This window comes from Rutilus rutilus (genome assembly GCF_951802725.1).
Source record: "Rutilus rutilus genome assembly, chromosome: 18".
NCBI classification, from domain to species: Eukaryota; Metazoa; Chordata; class Actinopteri; order Cypriniformes; family Leuciscidae; genus Rutilus; species Rutilus rutilus.
Window position 1 is genome coordinate 20,421,332 of NC_140231.1, and position 12,241 is coordinate 20,433,572.

At 41.2% G+C, this 12,241-nt stretch overlaps 1 protein-coding gene across 1 annotated transcript; it reads right to left on the minus strand.

The window, feature by feature from the left end:
* Positions 1-6,460: 6,460 nt before the first annotated feature.
* On the minus strand, positions 6,461-7,387 carry LOC311277653 (olfactory receptor 5K1-like; the record flags this gene model as incomplete). The annotated part of the gene is made up of 1 exon (XM_084388022.1): positions 6,461-7,387. The coding sequence occupies one exon, from the start codon at positions 7,385-7,387 to the stop codon at positions 6,461-6,463; it is 927 nt and encodes a 308-aa protein (XP_084244148.1).
* Positions 7,388-12,241: the final 4,854 nt, after the last annotated feature.

Sequence of the window (12,241 nt, forward strand, 5' to 3'; positions counted from 1 at the left end):
AATAAAACCCATACTGAATATTTGTTCACAAGACTTTTGAGAACTGGATCTTGTAGCCTAATATTTTTGTTTCAAAATGATGTGAAAATAATCCTGCTCACTCATTCACATAAAACAATATATTGGTTTAAAATTTGTAAGCATGTTTTGGGCCAGAAAGGCTTTATGCGATAGGCATGAATGATCATGAATATTGATGTGTTTCACACCTGGGAAGACAAATAGGTCTCCCCTAATAGCCTTATCAGGTTAATGTGAGAAGATTAAAAGAATGGCTTTTTTGATTGTTTTTTTTTACAGATTTAGATCTGTTCATGAGTTTTGAATTTCTTGTTCCCATCTTCCTCTGTGGATTGTATTTATGTTCGAACTGATTGCATGTGCTTGACCCTCTGCCTGGTATGGACTATGACCTTGGATTGCACTTGTTAATAAACTGCATTTGGTTTCTCACTCTCTGCTAAATACTGTCTTTCCACCACCACCAATTCATAACAATAATAACAGTAATTAAAATAATAATAATTTTACTTTACAGAAAGCTTATTTCTATGGGAAAAATGCATGCGACCTATCGTTAGCCTCATAGCATAATTGCCTAAGAAATAATTAATTAAAAAATAAGGACCACCCGTCGGCCCAACGACTGAATTGTGTGTGTGAAGGTATATTGGGCCTCATATATCAATCTAATGTAGAAACGAGCGCTGATCCGAACACAGAAATCATCTTACGACAGGGTTCATGTGTGATTTATGAAACATTGGTATGCTGCCAATCCCATCATATAAATCATTGTACGTTGATAAATGTGGTGACTCAAAACATTCGGCATTTACATATCACGCCCTTAAAAATTCATGGTTTAGAAGCCTTGTCCCTAAGATTTACGACATGAAGAAACGTAACATAAAACACAAATTAGGCTATAGTTGTATATATAAACATCATACAAACGTCAAGCCAAAATGAATTTATTTAAAGTGAAACTGAAAAGTCATTGGGCTATGTAGGCTACTTCTCTCCTTCGGCAGGAGTCCAAATGTTTCCATATTCTTAATCTAACATTTGGTTGCTAAACTATTATTCATTATGTAAACAAGGCTTCATACTTCACTTGTGTTCCAATATCCACATAAAACATAATTGTGATTTATGTACGAGAGAGTAAAGTCAAAACGTCCGAAAAAAAGTGCCCACCGAGCCTGCCTGGAGTTCAATCTTTTAGCGGTTCTAATGTATTCCAGATTCTTATGATCGGTCCAGACGATAAAAGGTACCCCCGACCCTTCTAACCAGTGACGCCATTCTTCCAATGCTAACTTGACTGCCAACAACTCTCTGTTACCAATATCATAATTACAGGGGACAAACGATGAGACAAAAACGCGCACGGATGCATTCTGTCGTCTGTAGGAGAACGTTGAGATAGCACTGCACCTACCCCCACCTCTGACGCGTCGACCTCCACCACGAACTGACGTGATGGATCAGGGGTAACTAAGATGGGGGCTGAAACAAAGCGGCCTTTCAGTTTGGCAAACGCAGCCTCAGCTGCGTCCGACCACCTGAACGTAGTTCTGGGGGAGGTCAAGGCGGTCAGAGGCGAGGCTAGTTGGCTGAAATTGCGAATGAACCGCCGGTAGAAATTGGCGAACCCCAGAAACCTCTGTAGGGCCTTACGGGAATCTGGACTTGGCCAATCCACCACAGCCTTAACCTTCTCAGGATCCATACGTATTCCTTCAGACGATACAATGTACCCTAAGAAAGGAACAGACTGTGCATGAAAAGCGCATTTCTCCGCCTTGACAAAAAGCCCATTCTCTAGCAGCCTCTGAAGCACTCGTCGAACGTGCTGCACGTGCTCCTGGAGAGAAGAAGAAAAAATCAATATGTCATCCAGGTAGACATATATGAACTGATCGACCATATCTCGCAGCACGTCGTTGACGAGTGCCTGGAAGACTGCTGGGGAGTTGGACAAGCCGAAGGGCATGACCAAGTATTCAAAGTGCCCCCTGGGGGTGTTAAAAGCAGTCTTCCATTCATCCCCCTTCCTGATGCGGACCAAATGATAAGCATTACGTAAGTCCAATTTAGTGAAGATCGACGCTCCCTGCAACCTCTCGAAAGCTGAAGACATCAGCGGCAAAGGATAAGTATTCTTTACCGTGATGCTGTTCAGCCCCCGGTAGTCAATACAAGGTCGCAGGGATCCGTCCTTCTTCCCCACAAAAAAGAACCCCGCCCCCGCTGGAGAAGAGGAGGGGCGGATGAACCCTGCTGCTAGAGAATCAGAAATATATTTCTCCATAGCCTCTCTTTCTGGAACAGAAAGTGAATATAACTTGCCCTTAGGCGGAGACGTACCTGGCAGTAACTCTATAGCACAGTCATAGGGACGATGCGGAGGGAGAGAAGCAGCACGAGACTTACTGAACACCTCCTTCAGGTCTTGATACTCCGTGGGCACGTTTGACAAATCCACTGCTTCCTCCTGAAACGCAGAAACAGAAACAGACGAACAAGCAGACACAAGACAGGACTCATGACATTTACTGCTCCACTCCAACACTGATCTCTGTTGCCAGTCTATTTTGGGATTATGTTTAATGAGCCAGGGGTGTCCTAAAACGATGGGTGCGAGGGGGGAGTCCAGAATGTAGAAGGAAGTGGTTTCAGTGTGGTTGCCAGATATGATGAGTGTGATGGGTCCAGTGGTGAATGAAATGGTGGGAAGAGCTTGGCCGTTGAGAGCGTGAACTGCGATGGTACGGGTGAGGGGTAGAAGGGGAGCTTGAATCTTGAGTGCAAATGTGTAGTCCATGAAGTTACCTTCTGCCCCGGAGTCCAGTAGTGCTCGACAGTCGTGAGTGTGGGCTGACCATCTTAGTCTTACCGGGAGGAGCGTAGATGTTGATGAGGTCCCACCCGACAGTAGGCTCAGATTTACTGCTGGGCTTGCCCTTTTACCGGGCAGCTATAAGCAAAATGTCCTGCTGCGCCACAGTAAAGGCAAAGGCCCTGGGATCTCCGCCTTTCCTTCTCCTCCCGGGAAAGCCGAGCTCGCCCCACCTGCATGGGCTCGTGATCGTAGACGGGGCTGACCGCGTCCCCGCCGCTGGCTCGTGAAGTCTCAGCTGCTCCAGAAACACGAGCGGGTAACATCCGGCGTTCGACTCGGGAGAGTCGGGAATCCACACGAAGCGCCAGTTCAATTAACTCATTGAGTGTAGTGGGTAGGTCCAGAGCATAAATCTCTCTTTGGACGCGGTCAGCCAGCCCATGCAGGAACATATCCCACTGCGCCTCCTCGTTCCACTGACACTCTGCCGCCAAAGTCCGGAACTCGAAAGAGTAATCAGATACAGATCTTTCGCCTTGCTTGAGGTCCGCGAGAATCCGTGCCGCTTCTCTTCCCGCGACCGCGCGGTCGAATACTCTTTTCATTTTGGCGGAGAGTGTCTGGAACGAGGCACAGCATGGATCTTGGTTCTCCCACACCACCGTCCCCCATAGTGCTGCCCTCCCAGTCAGTAACGTGAGCACAAACGCCACCTTGCTCTGTTCAGTGGCAAAGGTCCTGGGCTGCAAGGAAAAGTGCATCGAACAGCGTGTTAGGAATGCTCTGCAATAGTTTGGCTCACCGTTGTATGGCTCGGGAACAGGTAGGCGGGGCTCTGACTGGGAGACGCTCTCTGGTGGTACGGGGGGAGCGGACGGTGTGGGCGGCGCAGTGGGAACTCGCAGATGTTGTAATTTCTGGGTGAGCTCGGACACCTGCGCCACAAGAGCTTGAATAGCCCGACCCGACTCGTTCATGTTCCTCTCCTGGGTATCCATCCGTGAAATGCTGGACTTGATGAAATCCTCCAGAGGAGAAGAGGGTCTGCTTGCTGCTTCCATCGCTTGGTCAGATCGTTCTGTCATAATACACAAGGCGGAAGCAAAGGTGCAAGTAAAACTCTTTTATTGATTGGTTGAAGACAGAACAGTTCAGAAACTCGGGTGGGCTAGTGGCGCAGGGACAAGATGGTCAGCGTGCTGGTGAAGAGTGGAGACGGTGAATCCAGTGCAGGTGAACATCCAGACGAGACGAAAAACTACGAAGACACCGAACAGGAAACTCGAACCAGGAACAGGACTGTAGACGGCACATGATGAACACACACTGAGGACACCAAACAACGATCTGACAAAGAGAGGAGAGTGCGATGAGTCTTTATACAGTAGGTGAAATGAATTAGCAGCAGCTGGTGTGGGGAATGAGATCAGCTGGCGCGCTGATCAGTGGAACGAGCGGTAACGCCCACTCACACACACCCACACACACAGAACAACAAATACAGGAGACCCGAAGAAAACAGTGAAAACGAAATGGTCACGGTCACATGGATCAACAGGATAAAGGTAAGACCTTTCCGAAAACTACTCAACTTTGTTTCTAAACAAAATATCTACAAAACATATGGGGTTTGTTCCTCGCAAATATATCTCAATAAAATCGAATAACAAGATTTTGCGAAACTTCTCATGCTCACGCTTCTCTTCTCGTGCTTTCCTAGGGGACGGAGTCCTCTTGACCTAATTACACATGATCACCTGCGCAGCACAGATCAAGAGCTCAAAGATGGAACAAAATTTCTGCAATTATTTACGTTGCCTTATATTGTAAATAAACCATATCTAAAATGAAATATTTTGTATCCCACCCATTTTCACCCATATTTCTTACACAATGAGGTTCTAATATTTAACAAACTACTGATGGTTAAGCTCCATACACTCACAGAATAGAATCAGCATATTTTAAGCCGATACATCAACATCTCTCATCATATGGGTGGGGGAACGGATTCTGGATTCTGACAGCTGAACTGTTTGCCGCCAGACTCTGTTCCCCCTATGTTTCTTTCAAAATGAGGTTCTAATATTTACAAAACATATACAAGCCAATTAGTGCCTAATGACATTTTGTGGCATTTTGACAGTCAAATATAGTCGATATCTGAATGTGAATGAACTGACTCTGAATTTTAGTTTTGCTTCTTATATGAGCATCCTTTTTCAAATACAAGGTCAATATTGATTTTCACTAACGACAAAACAACAAATTATCCGTGAATTTATATGGAACTAAGCTTTAGGAGCTTTCCATCTTTACTCTCCTCCCTGTTACGTTGCATTCGGAGATCGACTATTTTTGACTGTCAAAATGCCGGCGGAGACAGCTACAGTGAGTTGTTCAAAAACTTTCTTTTTAGTAAACTCTGTGTAGACAAACAATGTTCTCAATGCTTGAGTTCAAGTGTAGAACCCCTGGTGATACTTCGAGCAAAGTTTCATGTTGTGTCGAGCCTTCTTAGTGTTTTAAAAATAGCCATTTTTGATGCTATCATAGTAGTGCCCCAAGCACTCCCATTCAAAAGGCAATTTGACCGAAAACGAAAATACGGTCAAACTTAAAAGTGGCGTTTCCATTCTAATTATACTTTTAAATGAAAGTTTGCCTCGGGTAGATTAGCAAAAAGACCCTAGGTTACATTTTGGCAACAGTCCATCCTGTTTGTTTAGCTATGCCATCGTCCTCAGTTGTGGCAGAAATGGAGGAAACAGGGCCTGATGAGGCTATAGTGTCTGGTCGGCTGAAAAATGAGGAAGCTTTAGATAAATAGGAAGGCGTTTTGGGTCATCTAGAGTCATCTCAGCGGGCACAGCTAGTTAAGCTGATTAGAAGTTTAACTAACTCTTTAACTTTCCTAAGCACTCTACAGTCTCCTAACCAATGGCTGATGCGCTGGGCTCTCCACCTCCAGTCAGATTTCTGGATTTGTTGATTTCTAAGTGGAATCTAATATACAAGTACGATTTTATTATATTAGTATTATTAGTATTATTTAAACTCAAATATTTCATATCCATGTGTGTGTAATAAGCAGAGTGTGTACGCGTGTTGTGCACCCGCCTATAGGCTCATATTACTAATGCGCCCTTTAAAAAAACAAAAAATATATATATACTACGCCATTGACTTTAGACCAGGTTTTTTTTGGACAATGGCAGTCTATTTCAGTTGCCTCAAACTAGCAACGCAAATCGTTTTCAGACCAGCATGTCCATGGGCACACAAATGGGCGCAAATGCATTTGTTATTTAAACAACGTGGCGCAGAACATGAAAATGATAACCACGTCAGGCTGAAATTAGCAAAAAACACTTGTGTTGCGCCGGGTGTATGATAGGGCCCCTTGTCCAGATGTATTTTGTGAATCTGAACGCTCAGTGTATATTAGCACTTACTAAAATATTAATAGGATTTGCAGCATAATGAGAAGATAAAAACATCACTCATTTTACTTTTATTTTTTCTTGACTTTTCTTGGGCAACAACAGTTAATAGTTTACAGAAATACACTACAGAATACACTACAGCGTATACACAACATACTTCATACTGTCATTTTTTTTTACAATTCATGCATAATTTTAGGATTCTTTTGCGAACTTCTGTCAGTTTTAAGCCATAGATTACAGGATTGAAAAGAGGTGGCACAATAATCATTTCTAAAGCCAAAAAATTACGCAGGTTTGCAGGGAAATCACTAGATCCATATCTGTTATAGATGGTATCGAAAAGTATTGCAACAGTAAGATTTATCAGTGAAAGTGCATGAGGCACACATGTTTGCCAAAATTTCCTTCTGCATTCCAATGATGCTTTACATGCAATGATAAGTTTAATATAGGACACCATAATTACAATCACAAGGCCAAAATACAATGAAATAAAAATAAATCCATAAAGGTTATTGACAAAGGTTGATCCACATGAGAGTTTTACAATTGACCAGTTGTCACAATACAGTTTGTCAATATGATTTTTACATTGTACCAACCTATTTGACAAGAAAACTGCAATGAACATATTAAGAGATGGTATGATCCAACATAAGCCAAGTAATATGCTGCAAGAATATTTGTTAATCTTTGAGTGATAGTCTAAAGGTTGACATATGGCCACATGTCTGTCATATGCCATCGCTGCTAATGTAGAATATTCACACATAACATAAGTATAAACAACAAAGGCCTGGAATGCACACATGTAAGATGGAATTATATATGAATTCATTATTAAATCATGCAATATTTTAGGATAAAATGCTGCTGTTCCAAAAAGGTCATTTACACAGAGATTGCACAGAAAAATGTACATTGGTTCATGAAGGGCTCTCTCCAAGACAATGACCACAATGAGCCAAATGTTCACAAACAGTATCATAACATAGAGGGAAAACAAGCATGTGAAATAAATATACCTGTATGATTTAGCATCCTGTGGTTCCATCAGAGTGTAGGTTGCAAAATTTGTCATATTATTCATCATATATTTACGTTTTTTAAGCTTACATGTGCCCGTATGCACATGTATGCACATTACAAATGCCCTCAAAATGTTGCAATTAAAAACAACAACTGTATCTGTTTAATTTGAAAATATAAATGTAAAGATACGGCATACATGCTTTTAACATACAATAAGAGTAAACACCAGTCAACAATTATCACTGACTTGCCTTGAGTTGTGATCTTGCACGCTCACATTTATTAAGTGGAAGTACTATGGACTATGGAAGTACTCACCTGCTTATAAATAACTTGCGCAGTTTAAGTTCTCTGAGGCTCTACCAAATAAAACTTAGGGGAATTTCAATAAGCTCTGGAGGCCTTTTTTCTTTTAACTATATAGTTCAGCCAAGATGAAAATCACAACAAATGTACAAGTAAACTGTAGAAATGATTGGAGTGTTTTTAAAAATAGTTTGTCTAAAGTTTTACATCAACTGTCAAGTCAAGTCACATTTATTTATATAGCGCTTTTTACAATACAGATTGTTCAAAGCAACTTTACAGAGATAACAGGAAAATAATGCAACAAAGTTTGTTTCCAGAAGAAAATATCATCACAGTCAAGCTTAAGTATATATATATATAGCCGCTCTGGAGAAAACTGTGATGTCATCATCCAGCTCAGTTCAGTTCTCATTTAATGGTATCAATGCAGGCAGATCAATATTATTGTTGAATATTAAATTAAATGATAAATGTACTGTCCCCAACTAAGCAAGCCACAAGCCAATGGTTCAACAACAAAGGTGAAAAAGGCAAAAAAGGCAACAGTGGCAAGGAACCAAAACTCCATCAGATGGCAGAATGGAGAAAAAAAACCTTGGGAGAAACCAGGCTCAGTCGGGGGGGCAGTTCTCCTCTGGTATGATTATGATTCAGCCAGCATTATAGGTCAGAAGTCAGATTGGAACAATCAGAATATTATCCAGTTCCATCTGGTTAAAGGCAAGGAGACGGATTTGTTGAGGATCAGTGCCGATGTCTTGTTGACACAGCCTCTGCTGACACTTCAGGGATGCGTTGTGGTCGTGTCTAGGCACAGGTACTCCATCTGATCTGGATATGGCACAGATCCGGCTGACTACATCATGGGTTGTGGTTGTGTCTAGGTCCACCATCTGATCTGGATATGGCCCGGATCCAGCTGATTACAGTACACCTCGGAATACATTTACATTTATGCATTTGGCAGACGCTTTTATCCAAAGTGACTTATGCATTTTCAAGTACACATTTACATTCTTTTTAGTTCCTGGGAATCGAACCCATGACCTTGGCATTGCAAGCGCCAACGCTCTACTGTTTAAGCTACAGGAAAGCCGGAATAAGCAGAAAGACTAACATTAGCGTAGATCCCATTCTTCTTATTATGTAACGAGTACATCAGGTGCTATAGGAAGTAGGGGTGCACCGAAATTTCGGCCGCCGAAAATTTTCGGCCGAAATGGCATTATCGGTTTCGGGCCGAAATAAAAAAAACAGCCGAAAACGTAAACCGAAAATGAATGTCACCCGCCCCTACCATCCGTGCGCAAGCGCTTAGGTTTCACTCACGGTCGAGCTGTTATCACGCGTCTGCCTATCAAAGATTAAGCATGTCAGAGGGCTGTCACTTATTGCACAATCGATCGGACAAACCAACACAAGTTTCGAAAACGAAAATAGGGAATCGATTTTAACGGCCTTCTCTCGGAGCGCGTCCAGCTCGTCACTATATGCTCGCAGCAAACGCGCGTCACACAGCAACTGCAGGTTCTGACACTGACACACACACACACACACACACACACACACACAGCCTATTTCTGCATAATATAGTGCATAATATGTAGCCTTCAGTAATGTTTTTCATTGATGTTATGGCAGTCCACATTCCTAACTTGTGCGCGTCTCAAGCGCCCTCTTTACGTTCGTCCTAATGCCTGTTTAGCTGTCCGTGGATTTGCCTATATTTGGCATTGAAAACGGATCAACGCCAAATATAGGCAATTTACTAACGATTCAATGAACACTTAGCCTATGTCTCAAAAATCGAACAGGAATTTTTTATTTTTTTTTTTTTCACAAAAGTGACAGCCCTATACGAGAGGACACCAAAGGTGCAATATGTAACATTTGTTCTGCAAAAATCTCCCAAATTGTGGATTTTTTTTGCACAACTTTTAAAAAACGATTTTATTTGATGGAACATAAAACTTGAAGAATAATATTATTTGGTATTATTATTTATATTTATTGTTAAAAATATTTTATGTTTTGTTATGTAACTGTTAATAAAAGTTTGATTATTATATTGTGATTTTTCATTTCAGATCCATTAAATTCAAGCAATATATATATATATAAGTTTTTAAAAGAAGCCATTTTCGGCTTCAGTTTCGGTTTTCGGCCAAGTGCATCCTAAATTTTCGGTTTCGGTTTCGGCCCAGAATTTTCATTTCGGTGCATCACTAATAGGAAGTGTTCCCGGTTCCGGCTGACATACATGTATGCAGCCTAATAATCATTTAACTGATTTGAATAATCGGAATGTATAATTTTCTATGTGTCTGCCAGGTTAAAGAGATGTGTTTTTAGTCTAGATTTAAACTAACAGAGTTTGTCTGCTTCTTAGACAATGTTAGGGAGACTGTTCCAGAGTTTATGTGCTAAACAGGGAAAGGATCTACCACCAGCAGTTGATTTTGATATTGTTGGTATTATCAACTGGCCAGAATTTTGAGATCGCAATAGACGTGAAGGACTATAATGCGTTAAGAGCTCGCTCAAGTACAGGGGAGCTAAACCATTTAGTGCTTTGTAAGTAATCAGCAATATTTTAAAATTTATGAACTAACTGTTCCGCATTTTTCATGTCGTAATTTAGATATATTTTTAAGATGGAAGAATGTGGTTTTACAGATGCTAGAAACGTGGCTTTCAAATGAAAGATTGGTATTGAAGGGTTACAAATTTAAGAATCTATTTCAGATATGCTTCCTTACATAACATCACAGTGAAGAATACTGATTTTAGCTTTTAAGGTTAAGATCTCAGCAAAGTTGCAATTCCTGTTCTCTCCTTATTGTCTTAAATGGCTCTTGAAGCCCCAGTTTCACTCAGACTGATGGGATTAGCACACGAATGACTCACTGAGAATCTCGCCTTTTGTTCTGCAAATGGCTTTCGGACCCAAATGGCTCTTGGAGCCTTATGCTGATTGAATTACACTCTAAAAACTCCTGGGTCAAAAATAACCCATAATGGGTTATTTTTGACCCAACTCCTGGGTTAAAAAGGGACCAACTAATTTATGGGTTATTTCAACTCAGAAAATTGGGTTATGCTTTTTGACCCAAATTCTGGGTTAAATACCTGACCCAAATGTTGGGTTTAAAAAACCCAACATCTGGGTAGAAATAACCCAAAAATGAGTTGATCCTTTTTTAACCCAGGAGTTGGGTCAAAAATAACCTAACTTAACCTCACTATCCCAGTATGCCTTATTTCAGAAAATAAAACTTTGTTTTACATTATATTACACACTTCAAGCACTTTTACATTTTTATTGCATTAAATTAAAATCTATATGAAAAAACACACACTTGGACATGTTTATTTTCCTATTTATTTTAGGTCACACTGTAATAACAATATTAGAAATAAAAAATAGAAAAATAAACAACAATTCTCAGAAGAGCCTCAGGAATTTAAGCCTGGGGACAACTTTGGGGACAAGATGTTTGATAGTGTCCTCATCAAAGAGAAGAAATGCCTCCTCATCTATGTCTTCATCTGAAAGACAGAAAACAAGACAACATGAGTATTGTTAATAAGTTGAGACAATTGTGAACCACTCACCAGACACTCTTTCATTATCAAGCTAACAAATAATCACTTTTAAGGGAATGCAGTGGCTTTTTTTTTTTTTTTTTTACGTGCCCAAATTGCTAGTTAACTAATGTGGTTCTTTTGCAGCATTAACGTTACCCATTTTGTGTGAATGACATCTTTTCTTTCATTAAAAAGTGTAATGACATTAATGCAAAGGTGAATATCTTGCCCATTCTTATGCATAACAGCTTAAAGACAAGGCACAATAATCTTTTAGCGTTGTGTATACCCCACTGGCGAAGAATTTGTGACTTTCACAAAATCTTGCACTGACACATTTAAGTCTTATTAAAAAAAAATGTAGGTATAGAGAGATGATATAAGGGCAATAAGAGTAAAATGCTCACCTCTAAAATTATCTGTCAGCTCAGACAGCTGCCACTCAGTTATCTTATCAGCGACAAAACTGTCCATTCAAGATGACCTGGAGAAAACATAGCAATATAGAGGTTAGCAACAATTTGAAGACTTGACCCGCTTCTTTAACTCTCACTACTTCAGCCAGTAGAGCACTGTATAATATGATAAGCACGGCGCAGCTGGAAAACATAACTCAACTATTGTGTTGCCTCGTCGCTCTGTAGCCGCGGCTATGGGGTTCGCACACCGGACGAGAAGTGGCGCGTCGCGTCTCTAGGACAACTCGAGGTATCGCTCAACGGACGTGCAGTCTCTCAAGGGGCTCACACACCGGACTCGAAGCGCAGTGTAGCCGCGGTTAAAGCCGTCTTTAAAATTCGAACACATTATTCTCTATGAGTGTACACACACCGGCGGCGCCATCCGGCATCTGTCCGCGACACCCATAGATATATAGTATGCGCGACACCCAGCAACGGCTCAGGACCGTGTTCAAAATCGCGTCCGGTGTGTGATAACGTTACCTCGAGTTGTCCTAGATGTTGTCGTGATAGCCGCGGCTACATGCCAACCACAGAATTACCACGGCTAACGC